Raw genomic sequence first — 17,615 nt, forward strand, 5'->3', positions numbered from 1 at the left:
ACATAAGGCTCCCCGGGAGGGACATGAGCAGGGATGGAGGGAGAGAGGGAGGAACAGGGAGAGATAACCCGAAGGTAAGGTGGAGAGGAAGTGAATGTTTATGCCTGATCAGGTGCTCGCCTTCAAGTGTAACACGAGAGGTGTAATCAGCTGAAGATTGATTGGCTGATAACCTTTCGAGTGAGGCTGTTAGGAGGGCATGTTTTTTAATTCCGCTGCTTCTCTCTCAAACCTCAGTGAGACGTCTTCCACCCAGGCTGACGAGCCGACTCAGAGCTGCAGTGAGGAGAGCCACGAGCCACAAACCTTCCAGGAACCAGAGCAGGAGGAGGTCGTCAGTGGAGCCTGTGGTGGAGAGGAAGAGCATGTTCAGGTCGGATATGCACTATACCAACAATCATTCTGTACATTTACCGCCGCATTAAAGAGGCCCTATCATGCTTCCCTTTCCTACTTGTATTATGTTGTTTTTGTGCATGTAAATGGTCTGCAAAGGCTTAAATCCACAAGTTCCCTACAGAGGGAGTTTCTATCCCACCCCCCCCCCCCCCCCTCCTGAAACCCCGCCATTGGACTGCTTTGTTTACTTCCGTAACATAATGACATAACTATGCAACAGTCGCACTTTTATTGGCTAGCGTTACAACACATTGCACGTGATAGGCTGAGCGGTGGGACATATCTAAGTGGTTGACCAATCACAACAGAGCCTGCCAGCTAACCAATCAGAGCAGACTGGGTTCTGGTTTCAGACAGAGGGTGAAAAATAAAGCACAAGACTTAGCGACACACGTTTCTGCTCCCATGATTGATTGATTGATATAGGTCGAGGAGGATCTGTGTATCAGTGAAGCAGAGACCTCACCGCAGGAGACTCTCGTATCCACACACACACAGGACCATGACGACTGCCTCCCATCGTCCCCCCTGCCAACAGAGGGAGAGTCGAGCCCCCCTTCAGTGTCATCTCATCCCTCTGACACACAGAGTATGACACACACACACACACACACACACACACACACACACACACACACACACACACACACACACACACACACACACACACACACACACACACACACACACACACACACACACACACACACACACACACACACACACACACACACACACACACACACACACACACACACACACACACACACACACACACACACACACTGTGCTCATGTGAGGCTGTACTCTGTGTCCTCGCAGAGCGCCTGTCTGAACCCTGCTGGTATTGCCTGAGGTCTCTCGACTCAGAGGGTCGGCCTGGAACTCCTGAACAGGTTTCAACACTTCTGTCTAAACACATTGTGTCACTGAGACATGGTTGATCAGATACATTGTGAAGTGTGAAAAGCTCTTTCTCTGAATAGATGTGTAAAATGCAAAGTTAATTCACTTCTTTTACAATCAAAAGTAGCATTGATGCAAATGCAAAAATGTTACAATTTTAAGGACATATTGCAAATTTGCAAAACCCACAAAAAAGGAGTATCCATCTCTTCTTTGTGTGACCTTGTGGGTTCAGATGACATTCATTCATATACTGTAAAGTCATAGTAACAAAATAAATAGGGCCGGCATTTGCATTAGGTACATTTTAAAGTCAATGCGTATTGATATAAAGAGTAAAGGTCAAGTGAGAAAAATACAACACTAAACTGAGCTTTAATAATTGCTGTGCCATCATATTTTTGATATATGATAATATGATTCTGGGCGATTCTGCACAATAGGTGCTTTTAATTTTGTTACTTTAACTTTTGTACCTTACATAACTAAGATTTTAAATTCAGGACTATTACTTGTCAGAAAGTATTTCTACACTGTAGTAATTCTAAGTACAACATGTGAGTACTACTTCCACCCCTGCCCCTTTTGTGCTTTGTTACAGGAGGACTCGAATTCTCTGTCCTCGTCGCCCTCTAGTGGCCAAAGAGTGAGCTACCAGACTGACCCTCGACCTCACTTTGGGGTCGCGTGTTCCTCACACTCAACGTGTAGCCCTCTGTGGGGCAGTGAGGGGCCCTGCTGGGGGCAGAGGAACCAGGAAGTGCCCGGTGAAACACAAACATGCCCTCACTGCCATCTGGCGCTAACCCCTGACACACTGCTTTGGCATGAGGTTGGCACCGACACACACAGACATAAATAGAGACCCACAAGCTAACACTCTCCACTAAACATACCAAAGCTTATTATCACTGTGTTTACCAGGAAGCCTCTGAATGTTTTTCTTTCTCTTTCTGCACAGGCTAAGTGTCTACTGTTTGAAGGGCAGAAGAACTCAAAGAACTAATGGATTTATTCTCAGAGAAATTAAATGTAATGCATCTATATACTTTTAATATATTCTGTATTAATGTGCTCAGGAAATACTTTACATGTAAATGTAATGTGTAATATCGGTTTCTGCTTACATCTAAGTTTAGACATGTCCATTCTCTTATTTCATTTTGAGTTGATTTTCTGTAAAATATTTAATGTGTTAACACAAATAAAATTCATGTGTACAAAATCAGTATGTCTTTAAATATGAAATTCAATGCTCAGGGTTAGAAATACAACAATAGTAGCTGGTAATCCAATAATACACGTTTAACATTGCAGCAGTACATTATAATAAATTATTAAGTGTTGATTTATCTCAACAATGATACTCTTCAATAGGATGAAAACAAGATTTAAAAAATTCTTCTTAGTGTTTTCCAAGGATTCCTACTCCCCATCTCCCCTTTTGTCCGTTGCCTTCCATTTTTTGTTTAATTGTTCTCAGGCCTAAACATCTCAGTGTTTATCTTAAAAAAGGATGATAACTAACATTTTAAAAATATTCTTCTCCCATAGTGATATTCTATTTATCATTGTTGTCCAAGATGTTTTTTTTTTGTATTTGTTTGAATGTTTTTCGGGCATAAACATTCCGCGGTAGCTTCTCTAACTGCTTTAGCAGTTTCAACCACCTCCCTGTCTCCCATTTTACTTCACCGAGTACAGGTAATGTTGTTTCACATTTTCAGATTTCTCTTATGTGAATGCCTTGATAAATCTAACACTAAACCATGCTTTCTTAGGAAAGATTCTGCAGCGGCAGGATTAAAAAAGCATACCAAATATGAATGAGGAGTTAATCCCACTGCAAAACAGTGAAGATGAGGACAATGGAGAAAAGATGGAAGAAGTTCTCAGTGATGCAGGGTGTAGCTCAGAGTGTTGGGCCATACTTCCTGTTTTGTGCTTGGCGCACGTGTTTAAGTTTCTTGATGAAGGGGATCGCAGGAGTGCAGACCTGGTTTGTCAGCGCTGGCACAACATCATGCGCTCTCCCTCCCTCTGGCGCTCACACACCTTCCATCTTAATGTCCGGCCGTCCAAGTACAGGTATTCTGAATTCCACTCTTCTGTGGCCTATGTCCAGTCTCGAGGAGTCTACCTGGAGAGGTTGGCCGTGTTGGTGAATCCTCCATCCACTTACTCGATAGCCTGGAGAATGTTGAGAACAATCAAGACAGTATTTGATGAGCTTACCAGGTAAAGGAGTGTGTGTTCTTAAAGCCCCTCTTAACCCCACATCAGACTGTAACTGACGACTCTCCAAACTAAACATTATTTTGTCTCCATAGAGTACGGGCGTCACTGAAGTCTATCAGCCTCACAAATCTGGAGTTAGACCGGCCCTGCTGGACTTCTGGACTCAGAAACTCTTTCGTTATCTTCCTGGTTTCCTTCCTCCGCGCACAAGGCTCAAAGCTTGACTCCGTTTGTCTGAATGGGATGAAAATCGGCATGATTCAGGTGACTACAACACCAAAGATGATGTTTGAGTAGGTATGTCACTGCTACGGGTGCTTTACCAAAATGGCCACGAGCAGAGTGCTCATTCAAAAGTTATTTGTTTCTGATTCCTGATCCTTTAACCTCTAGGGTCTGGAGATGCTTACCACCCTGGCACAGTCTCAGAAGCGCACCAACCATCGCTATTACATCTCTACTTTGCACTTGAAGGGTTTCTTTTCTGGAGAAGTTCCAGTCTACCGTAACTCCAACATGCCCCGCACCCTGGGCTTCATGAAAGGCCTCACCCACCTGAGCCTGAGCTACTCCTGTCTGTCAGATGAGCTTCTAAAGGCATTGCAGCACAGAGACCAAGGGTGGAGAGATTTCATCCACTTGAAAACACTTTCACTGTGGTGTTCTTTGAATGTGCCCCATGGACAGGTAATTACGAACATAATAGATTAACATTGCATGTTGACAGCCATTGGTTCTGTAGACTATTCCCAACAAATGTAACTGCTACATAGACGGCAAAGGGTAGATGGTTCTGAAGGCTTTATTTAAAAAATGATAGGCTTCATCTTCAGGGAGCTGAGTGTAAGGACACACAAGAAAGAGTTTATCTTGGCAACACAAAAATGTAGGTGCTTTGAGATTTGTGTTGTGTTCTGTCTAGGTGATTTGCGGTCACTCATGGGAATCTCTGGCATCGTGCTGCCCGGGCCTGAAAGTCAAGATTGAAGTCGACCAAATCCTCAACACTGACCGACTTGCAAGGATTCTGCTGCCTGAGATTCCCCTTGTTGATTTCAGCATGGCAACTTTCTACTCTCCCAACGAAGAATGGAGCCCCAGGCCTCTCTTCTATGTCATGCTGCCTCAGTTCAGGCTCACTCTGAAGGTAAGGCTAACATTCCCAGAAAACATACTGTGTGATAGTTCAGGAAATGTTTAGAGGGATTTGTTAACGCTTTAAAAATAAATAAAATCTTTCGCAATAAATAATCATGTGGATGTGAGCACGAGGCCACACGGGAATGACCCAAAAGCATTAAGATGTAGAAAATCCTACCTTACTGGCAGGTACAGGGACACAATAGTGTAGTGGTTAAGGTTTCAGGCTTCAGTGACCAGCAAACATCCAAAGCTACATGGCATCTTTGACTTGGTGGTAAAAGTGAAACACGGCTGGTTAAATGCTCCAGGGCTGATGAGGGAAAGGGAAAACAGGTTGCTGTGGAAGGTCAGGTGAGCATGACTGGTTAAAAAGTCTGAGGGCATCTGGTGGACATGCAGAGAAAAGCAGGCTGGGGTTCCTGGAAATGAGACATTGTGTTGTTGGTCATTTTTATATTGCCTGTCTGCAGTTTCTGACCCTGCACCTGAGTAACTGCAGTGAATTATTGGACGATGAGCTGCTGAAGCTGGTCAGACGTTGTGATCGTCTGGAGCAGCTGAGAGTCTGGGCTTTCCTGGAAGTCAGAACTGTGCAGAGACTGCTGAGAATCAGGCTGGCACAAAGGAGCTTACTCAACACGATCAGGGTGAGAAAAAAGATAAAAGCTGCCTGAATCTTCACATATACCGGGATCTGTGTGGATACTAATGCTCTTGTTGATCATGTTTTCCAGGTGAGCGTCTACTCAGTAGAAGAGGACCACGAAGAGCAGAAAGAGCAGCTGGAGATATTATTGTCTACATACCGAGATCTCCCTCCTGAACTGGATTTTTTTGCTACAGTCTACCCCTATGTGTAATCACAGGTGAATGTAGACATGTTGTAGAACATCAAGTTCATCTATTTAAAAAAATAAAATTATATACACACAACATTGAACAACAATTGGTGATTGTAGTTTGGGGTTTTGACACTGACTAGCTCTCCCTGTGTCAGTCTATATTTTGTCAGTGGGGTGGGGGTTGTGGGTGGAAACACTGACCTAGTTTCATGTCAAGGGTGATTGGGGGAGGCAGGCAGGGTGTGTGTGTGTGTGTGCTTTGGCATGGCCAGAGCACTATTTTAGGAAACATGGACTAAGCAATATACCAAACTATTGTTTATTTGTACTTTACTATTGTTTGTTTTTCATCCAACTTCTTCCTATTACAATATTGTCTGTCTTTGAATTGAACTCTTTGCATCCGATACCTCAGATTTTTCTATTACAACATACTGTTAATACACGATAACTCTGAATACATGACTTTCACTGTAATTATACTTGACATTGAACGTTTTATTGACAAATGTACTAAACACATTCACATTGTGTGCATAAACGTGTCATATGGTTTGGTTTTAGTTTATTCTCTTCAATTATATTGTTGCATATATATATATTACAATTTTCTGTATTTTTCACATCCACTGCTTTATATTTTGGTGTGTTTAATAATGTGAAAAAGGTTATAACAGCCTTTTTTAGACTTGTATAAGTGCGCAAAATAGAAGGCATTGTGAAAATATACAAATTATTATATCCTTACTTCAAGCCAATTGTTAAATGATGGTAGATTATTATCATAGTAGTTGACAGTGACAGACTACAAAATGACATCGACACATGAACAAACACCGTCCTCCACCTTATTGGTCGCTAATACTCACGCACAGTCACGTGACTGGGTAATGGCATTAGATTAGGAAGCATGGTGAGGCAATGGCAATGCCCTGCCCCATCACCTGACTGCTATTTGAATATTGATGGTCCCTGTGAGCCTCCACCATCCTGTGTTTTTGTTGTCGTCTGACATTGTCCGTGTGGGACCGTCGCCACAGACAGATTTATATAACGAGCCCCTGAACACCGACATGTCGTCACTGCTGAAGCCGTTTTCGGCGTGCGAGGGGCCGTGTGAGAGCGGCGCTGTGAGGAGAGGATGCCCGGGATCAGCTCCTCATCATCAGCCTCCATCGCAGCGTCTGGTCGCCGCGGGGCTGGGCTCTCTGCCGGGGAGAAACCTGGCGGCCGCTGCAGTCGGAGGAAGGAAACTCACGCATCCTGGAAAGTCCATTCTTGCAGGTTGATTTTGAAACGCACATACGAATAGTAGCATTTTGCTCCCTGCACAGTAGACTAATCGCAATCTGTCGCTCAAAGAGGCTATCCATGCAGAACTGGGTCAAATCGCACTCATCCAGCAGCGATGCTACAATACTTAATACAATAGGAATTTATTTAATGCTAAGCTAACATTTTATTAATTTGTAATAATCTAAAATGATACGAACAGCTGCATATTGAATGAATAGAAGCATATACAGTCAGTAACCCTTAGCGACACCTCCCAACTCAATGCAGACAATGCTGTGTATATCTAATTGATTTATCGACTAAGCAGGAATGATCTAGCATCTCATTTTTTTTTAAATAGTGACATAGAAAATGCATGCGAGTTCTCCCTGCTCCCAGAACATTCTGCACAGAGTCTACAAATCATCATCTCTCTTCTTTCCACACTCAGGTGGCATTGCAGGAGGAATAGAGATTTGTATCACCTTCCCCACAGAATATGTCAAGACCCAGCTGCAGCTAGATGAGCGAGCCAACCCACCTCGATACAGAGGGATCGGTAGGTCACTGGGACATGTATGACTTCTGCCTGACTGCAGGTTTGTGTGCAAGTCTTCTGATGGGTTACTCACTCCTGGATGCTATAATGCGTGCGTGTGTGTGTGTATGTGTGTGTGTGTTTAGGCGACTGTGTGAAGTTGACCGTGCAAGATCATGGGCTGAGAGGATTGTATCGCGGTCTCAGCTCCCTGCTCTATGGATCAATACCCAAGTCTGCAGTGAGGTGAAGATGCACACATGCTATTCAGTAGCTTTCCCCCCGTCAAAGCAGTATCACAGCATTTTATGGCACTTTATAGGCACACACATTTGCAAGGTTTAAAAAAAATAAAAATAAAGTTTCATTATTGATTAATCAACAGATGATTTCCTTTACATTTAAATGATTCCTTGGTCTTTTCATCACAATTTCCAAGAATGTATTGCATCAAATGTCTTGTGTTATCCACCCAACTGTTTCAAACCTAAGGATATTTCATGTTCTATAACATTGAGTACCAAAAGCAGCTAATTCTTACACTTTAATTATTCCTAAGAACATTAAATGTTTCCTACTTTTGCATGACGATTTAAAAAAAGTTAACTAAACCGCTATTCACAAACTTACTGGAGATGCTTGACTGATACTACCATGATGTAGTGTTTTAGAGCAAGAAAATAAAAACACCTTGTGGTTTTCTAAAGGTTTGGCACGTTTGATATGCTCAGCAACCCAATGCGAGATGCCACAGGTCGCCTTGACAACACGCGGAGCCTCGTGTGTGGTTTAGGAGCAGGGATAACGGAGGCCATCGTGGTCGTCTGTCCCATGGAGACCCTGAAGGTCAGAGGAGCTGGATGCTGTTACACATTGCTTTGACTGTAGGAAGCTTTAATAAACAATAATCTGAACAAATGGCCTGATGAGGTGGTTCTTCCCTTGTCCTCCAGGTGAAGATGATCCATGACCAGTGTTCGCTCAGGCCGCGCTACAGAGGCTTCTTTCACGGAATCAGTGAGATTATCAGAGAACAGGGTAAGAGAGTGAAAAGGGGAAAATTGGCTGAATCTCTTACAAACTTCTTACATCTTTTATCAGCCAGGCTGCTCCTTGTTATTGGCTACATGTATCGACCAATATTCATGTTTGTGGTTTGTCTTCTTTAAAAATAGGTGTGAGGGGGACATATCAAGGTCTGACAGCGACTGTGCTGAAACAAGGATCCAATCAGGCGATCCGATTCTATGTGATGAACTTGCTGCGCAATTGGTACAAAGGTGAGAAAATCTACTGACTGCAAAATAAATGCCAATGTCTTTTTTTAATGATTGACGGGTGGATCTCCTCCCATTTCTGTCCATTCTCCACAAACTTTCCTTTTTGGCCTTTAAGGTGACGACCCAAGCCGAGACATGCACCCATTTATAACCGCAATCTTTGGAGCGACGGCAGGAGCTGCCAGTGTTTTTGGAAATACACCTCTGGATGTGGTGAAGACAAGGATGCAGGTAGGAAACAAACACACCCTCTGTGGATGTTACGTTCGTGTTTTGCCATTTTTCAAACTCACTCTGATTTCTGTAGGGTCTGGAGGCCCACCGCTACAAATCCACAGTTGACTGTGCCTTCCAGATCTTGAAGAATGAAGGACCACAGGCGTGAGTAACCCTCTGCATGAATCATGCTGTTTGCTTTAGTTTTTGCTGAACCATCTAACCTGATCTCATTTTGTCCCCAGGTTTTACAAGGGAACAGTTCCCAGGCTTGGCCGCGTGTGTTTGGACGTGGCGATAGTCTTTGTTATCTATGAGGAGGTGGTCAAGCTACTGAACAACGTGTGGAAGACGCAGTAGATGGGCCAGACAGTGACAGAGATCCAGAGGGAAGCACAGACCAGTGCCTCATGCTACGCACAACTGAACACCTCTATTTTAGTTCATATTTGCTCTCTGCATTGACCCGAAGAGATGACTCTTCATCATGACCAGTTTTCACTCCGTTTCATCAAATAATCCAAGATGTAACCAAAAAAATACAGCAACAAAAGTAAGGAAGGAAGCACGGATGGCCGGGCTAAACAGCTCAGTTTTGCATTTCGACGCTTTCTCGGTCTGACTTAGGAATCAAGAGGGATTTATGTTGAAGAATAGGAAAAGGCAAATTCAGAAAGGATTCTACAAAGAGTGTAGACTCTTTGTAGAGACTAAAGAAACCTTATGAACCAAAGGTTCACATAAGAGAAGGGGGCAAGACGAGTGGGTTAAACAAAAAGGGATACTACGTATGTCTGTTTTAACTTTGTACGACTGTTATGGTACATGTTGTAGTGAACACTTTGTACTTTAACCATAAATGTGTCTTTTGATTCACTGAGTACTTAGTATACTGGGTTGCTACAGAGACGCTACTGGACCCAAACAAGCTTGCGGCAGTACTTTCAAATGTCTGTGCAGTAATTCAACACTTCTCTGTTTTGTAATTGCTTACCTGACCGTGCTTGTGGGGTCATCTTTAGCAGTATTTCCTCACTGTGTCTTGGAGATGAGGATACTGCTCATTGTGTATTTCATGGCCGCTGCTGATAACTGCTCCGTTTGGCTGCATGGATCTCGATGTGGCATCTACCCTGTTACACGCCGACAGTGGCTCGCAGTGTACACAAACTGTTCTGGAGTCAGTACCTTTCTTGCAGATTGTTTCAGAGTGTTACAACTTAAAAGTAGTCATTGAGCACACATTGTAGGAAACAAAGCCCTATGTCGCACAAGAGATGATTCATTAATAGAAGTTGGCGAGGTCAACGTTACATCTTAACCTCACACGTTACTAGGGTTGGGTACCGAGAACCGGTTCCGGTTCGGAACCGGTTCCAACATTTCGATTCCAACGGTATCATTTAGAAATGTGAATTTCGGTTCCGCTTTTCGATTCCTGAGGAAATGTTTCTCGCCGCTCTCCGTAGCCTACTGCATGACTGCAGCGGGGCGGGAAATGTAGCGTTGTATCTACATTTCCTACAGTGTAACCTGAGACCAGGGCCGGCCCGTCGCACTGGCATTATAAATGTTCGCCTAGGGCGCCAGATCTGTGGAGGCGCTGCGCTGACAGCTCTGGGAGAAAAAATAAATGTTTTGACCGTTGGTGCTCATCCTAATTTTCGACCTTGATGTAACAACATTCATAATTAAGTAAATGTAACACCCTTTTCACCCCGGTTACACTTTTCATTCGCCCTGTACGATGGGCGCTGCAAGTGATGAAAATGGGGGATGTTGGCTTATCTGGCGCCCGCAGCTCACAGCCAAAGTGCGCGTGAGCGAGGGAGAAAGGGAGGGTGCACTGGAACCGGCGCTGTTGTTATTAGCATCTGGTGCTAGCTGCTCTTACGGAAGAAGAAGATGTTTCTTCAATGATGTGGAGGGAGAGTCCTCTCCAGTCAGACTGAGAGGCTGATAACTTCAGCTCAGTGAGGTAAAGGACTCTGAGTGTTTAGATAGTTCACTTTAGTCTAAGTTATCTCAGTGGGTCTCAAACGTTTTGATCACAATTTATGTAAACACATATTTCCAAGGCTCTCCTTTATAATTATTGGGATAAAACAGGTTTGAAATCATTCCAATGTATACTATAGGACAGTAAACCAGACATATCGTTTTAAACTGGAGAGATAAAAAGATATGCATAAATAAAATAGTAAAATAAGATATGAATGAACAACAAAAATAAAATGCATTACATGTAGGCTATTTGTTATTTAATTATTAAAATGTAAACTGATCTTTTTCATATGGGTGTTTAGAGTTGTACCCCCTAGATCTAGTCTCTAGTAATTCTGCGTGTGCACCAGATTGAAGCATTTTACTTCAAAATGTTCAAACATTTCTTCCCGGTATGCCTGAGAGGCAGATATGCTTGTTTTTCTCAACAAGAACTGTTTTTAAAAGTTGGACTGTTGCAGCTTCAGTGGTTCTCAGGTTAAAGTTACATAGCAGTGAATATAAACAGACTGATTAATGTGAATATTACTTTAAACTAACCTGTGTAAAAGTTTCTCAAATAAATGTAATTTTTTTGGTGGAAGAAGCATGTATCATTTTTTTACCCTGCCCCTCAAAGAATCGGAATCGAGAACCGTTAAGAACCGGAATCGAAAAGTAGAATCGGAATCGGAATCGTGGAAATTCAAACGATACCCAACCCTACACGTTACTATATGCTCAGTATGTATTTTGAGTCCTTAACAGCTGCATGTGAAGGCTTTATTTTGGGAATATTTGACCAGTAATGCTTTGTTCAGACCCTCAGTCAGGTTATTATTTCCCAGCAGCTGCTGGTGTGCAGCCTGAAATATAAAAGTGAATACACATTTACTCAAGATAACATGCCAGACTATGTCAGCCATATGACTTCAGTGCGCTTGAGCCTTTGTGCTTATTGATTCATCCGACCGTCCTCTAGTCAAAACTGTCACGTTAATATTGTTTACCTCAAGCCTAACTGCTTTACAAGCATGTTGTACGCTTACCGATGAAATAGTTCGTTAGCCATCTTTTATTGCACTTCTCTTATTAAGTGTTAACATATATTGAACGTCAACAAGGGGACAGATGTCTGAGAGGCTCGATAACAGAAAGGCTTGGTTTTTAACTAGTAGCACCACAAAAGCCTTTTTACTCGCCTTTGCCACATTTCAATAGAATCTCCAATTTAATATCCCTAATAAAAGGACATCTTTATTACATTTTAAAACTAAGAGCAACAGAATATTCTTCAATCCTCATGTCTTTACCATTTTGTTTTTTTATTAACTAATGCACATTTTTTTCTATGTGTGTGCTGCTTTTCATAAACATATCAGACTTCATCAATCGCTTTTCTGAAGATCCTGTTGGGCGGACTGAAGGATTTGTGTGAAAAATTGTGATGCATTTGAAGTTTCAGAAAGGATTTAGATAAAATATTGTTTCAATAAACGGATTGATAAACCTGATCTGTGTGACTTTGGTAATGTGTATTTGGGCACATAACAGCCCATCATTCAGATATTATAGTGTTTTGTATGTAAGAAATGGACGTACAAACTCCACTTCAATACAAATAACTTCTTATATTTCTAATTGTTTTCTTGTAACGCCTCAATGTAACCTGTACTGGGGGTATTAAGATTTTCTACCACTTGATGGTTTCCTCCAACACTTCAAGGATTTGCATCTAAAAAAAAATCCAAAGCTGCTTCTTTAGACAGTGGTGACCTTTGTGGTCAAGTAGGTGATGTAAAATTATATTTTGATGTAAAATATTTATTCATATCCAATATTCACAAAGCCGGTAAAATACAGAAAGTGAAACAAGTTATTTTTGCTGGAATGGTGGACCTGGTTTTTCCGCAATGGGATGGAAAATCAGACAGATTGCGGACAGAGAAGATTAAAGGCTGAAGGAGGGCGAGCGCGGTCGTCATTTAAATCACAGAGGAAGGTATTAAACACCCCCACCTGTTGCCACTTCCATCCACCTTTCACCTGCAGTATAAAGTTCATCTAGTAGGGCTAGATCCTTTTTTAAGCTCTCAATTTATCCATCTCGTTTAATTACACAAGATTATATTCTGTAATTTATAATTGGATACATAACGATGTTTGTGGTTTATGCATATAAGCATGGGACTATGATTAGTTGTACTAATGAAAAAACTACATGTACATAAATGGGAACCCTTTAAATTTGAGATGCTAAGACTGGCATTTTACAGTATAGCATCCATTAGTAATGATCTCAAGGGATGTAGGTTCTGATGATTACAAACTCCCCAGTTTTACATTCGCACTCAGCTTTCGGGTGTTGCATCGTTATTATTCTCACATGGGTATCCAACCTTCGAGAGAGGGCTTTCCCATCATGACTAGGTCAGCGCCCCTGGACACACTGCTATCAGTGAGACAGTGTAACGAAGCCCAATGGGGGATTAGGTTCAGCCGAGCCACCTTTGCTCCAGCTGTCGGGCTTCCTGATAGGAGAAGATGTGAAATCCTCTGCCGAAGTGAGGAGGGAGAATCAGAGGTGGGTCTATCTTCTCCATCTAGAATAATAAATCAAGATCAAAAGGTTCCATGTGAGGCAACATGTTAACTTAAAAAAAACAGACAAAAAAGGTAAAGATTGCTTCGTGGCATCTAACTTACATTCTGAGACATTTGTCTTTCCCACCGCTGACCACTCTTTGTCCATCAGGACTCCAGTCCACTGCATAGACCTACAAACACAAGAGATAAGTCAATAAGGCAAAAAAGGACAATCACAATCAGTCAGTTTTGGCGTCAGCTCTTACAATGATAAGCATAATCATTGACATCCCTGCAATTAATACACAGCTATCATCTTTGTCCTCCCTCACCTCATCAGCGTGGCCGGGAAGGTCCATATTCAGCTTCCCAGTCTTGATGTCCCACACTTTGAGCGTGCTGTCGCTGCTGCCGCTGACCAGCAGCCTGCTGTCTGCGGACCAAGCCACTTGATACACAGAGCCCACATGGCCACGCAGGGATATCAAGTACCTTTGGACAAAGCAAGGCAGAGATAATAAATCACTCAGTTACATATACTCACGTCATATGCCTACAGCACCATCACCTGGATAACAGCAGTATTACACATGGATGCAATAATGGTATGAGATTTACTAACTTTCCAGTGCGTCCGTCCCAGATTTTAATGGACTTGTCGAATGAGGCAGAGGCGAGGAGCCTGGTGTCTGGGGAGAAGAGCACCTCGTTGACCAGAGCGCTGTGACCCGTCAGCCTGGCCAGAGGCTTTTTCTCTTCTGCAGGGTTCCACATGAACAAGGTGAAATCATCTGAGCCCGACACCAAGCGCTCTGGAGCTGAACCCTGTAGCAGGACAGCAGGAGTTAGAGTACTGATATAAAGGAAATACAGACTCGAACACATAAGCACAGAGAACAAGCAGTACTTACCCTAACTTTATTATATCTCTGCAAAGCCTTTTCTTTCAGCTCTTCCACTAGGGGAGAGATCAATACATGTTACATTCAACCTATAAGCCATAAAGCCCCTTCTTCAAAGAGTAGCACATTTTGCCCTTTCAATATTTCCCAAGTCTAAGTTACATAATCCTTACATGATCCAGTGAGGTCCTGGGGGTTGATCGTGGCATCTGCAGGTTCAAAAGCTCCAGTGCGCAGGACGTAGTCTGTGCTGAGAGCCAGGGTGTTCACCCAGTGGGCGTGACCCTGCAGAGTCCTGCACTGGACGCCCTATACCCACAAACAAGTAAACACACATGAAGTATTTGACTTGACTCTGAGATGTATCGCCTCTCTCATTTGACTCACTCTGTCTGTGGCAATACACATTTAAAGGAGTGTCTCAAACACACACTTACATCTTTGGCTCTCCAGACCTTGATTGTTCGGTCCTGGGAGGAAGTGTAAAGAAGTCCATCTCCTCCCCACTTCACACAGGTGACTGACTGAGTGTGTCCGGTCAGGATTTTCTCACAACGACCCAACACGGTGTCCCAAACACGTATTGAGCCATCCTTAGAGCTACTGGCCAAGTACCGGCACTCTGGGTTACTAAAAGGGAGAGGAAGAGGAAGAGGGGGATCAGACAAACAGTCAAGGACAGAATGATTAAAGAAAATCTATCCCAATTCAAATTTTCTATAATACATTATAAAGTCCCTATATCATGTCATGGCTAGCCTCTATTACATTAGCGACTGTCATCTTATTAAGCATTTATTTCATTGGTTTAATGAAAAACTACTGTACCATTTTCAATTAAGAGGACATGATGGAAGGTCTGAACTGACTTTTCTGTGTCTGCATGTGTAGCTAAAACATTATTGAAAAATATTACTATTCAAGTGTCCCAGTAAACCAGTGTGACAGTGAGCTAGCATGCACAATAGCGGGAACCTAAGAAACTAAATTTGTCATTTCATTAAAAAAGCATCTAGTTTTCTGTTATTTAACAGTTTAAGTACCAAAAATAATGTAATGGGATTTAGGTCAGCAGTAAAATAGGCAATCATTTACAGAAGTGAGAAAGTGATGAGTTTAGTGCTCACAGGTGAAGAGGTTCCCAGCTCAGCCAAGTGATCCACTTGGAGTGTCCGGTCAAAGTCTTCCCCAACTGTGTACCCGTCACTGGATCCCACAGACAGATCTACAGAAGCAGTGCCACTACAAAATAAATACACCATGTTCATGGGATACATCCTTAGACAAACTGCATTGTGTGTTGGCAGTTCACCTGACTGTTCTTGCACCCTGAAGCCAGCTTCTTGCCGTCTGGAGACCAGCTGATGCTCAGTACCCAATGTGTGTGTCCTTCAATAAAGAAGAATACAGCTTAATGGCATCTAAAACACTTTTAAAAGTATTTGTTGATGCATAGCAGATCTTGCTGCCCTAAAGAAGATAATGTTTACCTCTGACAGTGTGGTGGGGCGTCTCAGTAGTCAAGTCCCAAAAACGCACTGTGGTATCACCTGACCCGCTGGCAAGGTATCTGAAAGAAACAAGGATCATTTAATGTTAAGAGGACTCTTGGATAAATCAAAGAACAAATTAGATGAAAACAGGCAAAAAAACATCTAGCATCCGAGTTACTCACTTCCCGGTGGGGCTGAAAGCAGTTGAGATGACAGCCTCTGTGTGTCCCTGCAGCGTGCTGGTGCAGCGTGCCACCGCCCGGACCCTGAACACAGCCTGAGGCTGGTACACAATGGGCAGGACCTGCTCTGTCTCCACACAGAGAGCCTTCACACACAACCCCAGACTGGACACCACCTCTGCCTCGCCACGCACAAAAAATGCCAGTGGCACAGGCTCCTCCTACAGTGGAGAAAGAAAAACAACAAACATGTATTGACTGGATTTTAAAAATATGGCATGCGAGGACTTTGAACCATGACCATAGTTAGAAATGTGTTAAAAGTATACAGTAAGTGATATGCAGTTTACAAAAGAAACACTTTGTACCTTTTAGAGCACAAACATTCTCACTCTTGAGTCCCACATTTTCATTTTAAAATGAATATCGTGGATGTGGACAAAGCCTGACTAAAGATATAACAGGGAAATGTATTCATGAGCAGATGTTTACAGTCTAATGACAATTTAAATTCTACTTCGATGTTATAATTGCAGCTGGTTACCTTCTGTAGCAGTGCATTACAGACAAGCTGTAGTTTGTCGGGTGTGATGTCTAGAGGAACATCAAAAGGTGAACCCAGAACCACTCCTTCCTCATCCTGAAACTGGATCAGCATCCGCTCCACGTCCTCACTGGCCATCCTCAGATTTGGATCTAAACCTGAACAACAGTACATTACAATAATGTCCGTATATGATATGATCATATAAGTATGATACACTTAATTGAGTACACAATGTTAATGAAAATGGCTTTCTGGCTAATGGCATCAGAATTGTTTTGCTTCTTAGTTTTAGGGAAATGCTGCATGAGCTATCTTTGCTGAAAAAGGTTCACATCCAGTCCTTGATAAGACATGGACAATTCATGTTTTAAATGTTAGCCCAAAACATGACGTTGTATTTTGCACATTTTAGCATTCCTTCCTTTACAAGTGAGTATACCCTTACTTTAAGATTGTCTTTTCTCATTATTTATTAAAGGAAACATAGCTAGCTAGACTTTCTTTACTTGATAGCATATATCCTAACGTTACTCATTCACGATCATGCATATTAAAAGGACAATGAGTAACACGTTTCAAATCGATGTTTACCATTGTTACTGTAAAGATTTGGACTCCTGAAACAAAGTATTTACATCTAGCTAGCCTATGTCAACCAGAGCCACTGATGTCAACCAGCAAAGCTAACTATGCTAGCCTGCTGTTAGCTAAGATTTTGGACACATTACTCCCTTTCGCAGTGATTGCAGTACAATAACATAACCATCATTGGTGTACACAACTGTGTTCATGTTTATAGGACATCAAATGTGCACGGACATGTGCTAAAATCTTACCTTTAGCGAGGAAGCGATGTGTTCAAATTCCCCACGTGTATAACACCCAAGAGTCTTTACAGAGAGATACTCCAACAGGCAGGGGTTGTCATGTCAATGAACGGACCCGCGCAATGGATTATGGGAGATTTGTGAAAGTAAGAACAGTCGTCTTTTGTTTTCTTTCTTTATTTGCCATTCTAACTAATTTATTTTTACTATTATTACATGTCTGTTTGTTTTTTGCTCGACTTTGGGTTCCATTAACTC

General features: G+C 42.4%; 3 protein-coding genes and 1 long non-coding RNA gene across 5 annotated transcripts in view; 2 read left to right on the plus strand and 2 right to left on the minus strand.

Moving 5' to 3' along the window:
• The window catches only part of LOC117458640 (uncharacterized), a 30,832-nt gene extending 27,507 nt beyond the window's left edge, over window positions 1-3,325 (minus strand). Inside the window, exons 1-2 of the long non-coding RNA XR_004553445.1 lie at window positions 3,237-3,325; window positions 233-345 (exon numbers count right to left, since the gene is read on the minus strand). This is a non-coding gene — a long non-coding RNA (uncharacterized lncRNA). The remainder of the gene's footprint in view (window positions 1-232; window positions 346-3,236) is intronic.
• LOC117458638 (F-box only protein 39-like) lies at window positions 2,943-5,619 on the plus strand. 2 transcript variants are annotated; one of them, XM_034099228.1, is made up of 7 exons: window positions 2,943-3,009; window positions 3,087-3,543; window positions 3,636-3,807; window positions 3,937-4,230; window positions 4,466-4,690; window positions 5,157-5,333; window positions 5,421-5,619. In XM_034099228.1, the coding sequence occupies exons 2-7, from the start codon at window positions 3,128-3,130 to the stop codon at window positions 5,544-5,546; spliced, it is 1,410 nt and encodes a 469-aa protein (XP_033955119.1). In that variant the 5' UTR covers window positions 2,943-3,009; window positions 3,087-3,127; the 3' UTR covers window positions 5,547-5,619. The 2 variants fall into 2 exon arrangements, with proteins under 2 accessions (XP_033955119.1, XP_033955120.1); XM_034099229.1 differs by having other exon boundaries at window positions 4,018-4,230.
• Window positions 5,620-6,424: 805 nt separating this feature from the next.
• slc25a1a (solute carrier family 25 member 1a) lies at window positions 6,425-12,334 on the plus strand. Its single transcript, XM_034099260.2, has 9 exons — window positions 6,425-6,812; window positions 7,255-7,362; window positions 7,488-7,587; window positions 8,049-8,187; window positions 8,295-8,379; window positions 8,517-8,621; window positions 8,737-8,852; window positions 8,929-9,002; window positions 9,083-12,334. Exons 1-9 carry the CDS (start codon window positions 6,494-6,496, stop codon window positions 9,195-9,197), a joined length of 1,161 nt encoding a protein of 386 aa, XP_033955151.1. The 5' UTR covers window positions 6,425-6,493; the 3' UTR covers window positions 9,198-12,334.
• A 102-nt stretch (window positions 12,335-12,436) lies between these two features.
• nle1 (notchless homolog 1 (Drosophila)) lies at window positions 12,437-17,472 on the minus strand. Its single transcript, XM_034099689.2, has 13 exons — window positions 17,367-17,472; window positions 16,528-16,685; window positions 15,984-16,204; window positions 15,799-15,878; window positions 15,621-15,697; window positions 15,436-15,533; window positions 14,746-14,938; window positions 14,482-14,617; window positions 14,318-14,364; window positions 14,029-14,231; window positions 13,739-13,898; window positions 13,527-13,597; window positions 12,437-13,423 (listed from the first exon to the last, which is right to left on the minus strand). The coding sequence occupies exons 2-13, from the start codon at window positions 16,663-16,665 to the stop codon at window positions 13,411-13,413; spliced, it is 1,437 nt and encodes a 478-aa protein (XP_033955580.1). The 5' UTR covers window positions 16,666-16,685; window positions 17,367-17,472; the 3' UTR covers window positions 12,437-13,410.
• Between the last annotated feature and the right edge of the window lie 143 nt (window positions 17,473-17,615).

This window comes from Pseudochaenichthys georgianus, chromosome 14 (assembly GCF_902827115.2).
Source record: "Pseudochaenichthys georgianus chromosome 14, fPseGeo1.2, whole genome shotgun sequence".
NCBI lineage: Eukaryota > Metazoa > Chordata > Actinopteri > Perciformes > Channichthyidae > Pseudochaenichthys > Pseudochaenichthys georgianus.

Excerpts from the sequence above, each read along its gene's own strand:
- nle1 (XM_034099689.2), bottom strand. The coding sequence starts at position 16,665 with ATGGCCAGTGAGGACGTGGAGCGGATGCTGATCCAGTTTCAGGATGAG. Across the intron at positions 14,365-14,481 it reads CCAGGACCTCACTGGATCAT|TGGAAGAGCTGAAAGAAAAG; the intron begins GTAAGGATTATG and ends TCTCTCCCCTAG. Across the intron at positions 13,899-14,028 it reads TGGGACGGACGCACTGGAAA|GTACTTGATATCCCTGCGTG; the intron begins GTTAGTAAATCT and ends CTTTGTCCAAAG.
- LOC117458638 (XM_034099228.1), top strand. The coding sequence starts at position 3,128 with ATGAATGAGGAGTTAATCCCACTGCAAAACAGTGAAGATGAGGACAAT. Across the intron at positions 4,231-4,465 it reads TGAATGTGCCCCATGGACAG|GTGATTTGCGGTCACTCATG; the intron begins GTAATTACGAAC and ends TGTTCTGTCTAG. Across the intron at positions 5,334-5,420 it reads GCTTACTCAACACGATCAGG|GTGAGCGTCTACTCAGTAGA; the intron begins GTGAGAAAAAAG and ends CATGTTTTCCAG.
- slc25a1a (XM_034099260.2), top strand. The coding sequence starts at position 6,494 with ATGGTCCCTGTGAGCCTCCACCATCCTGTGTTTTTGTTGTCGTCTGAC. Across the intron at positions 6,813-7,254 it reads TGGAAAGTCCATTCTTGCAG|GTGGCATTGCAGGAGGAATA; the intron begins GTTGATTTTGAA and ends TTCCACACTCAG. Across the intron at positions 8,622-8,736 it reads GCTGCGCAATTGGTACAAAG|GTGACGACCCAAGCCGAGAC; the intron begins GTGAGAAAATCT and ends TTGGCCTTTAAG.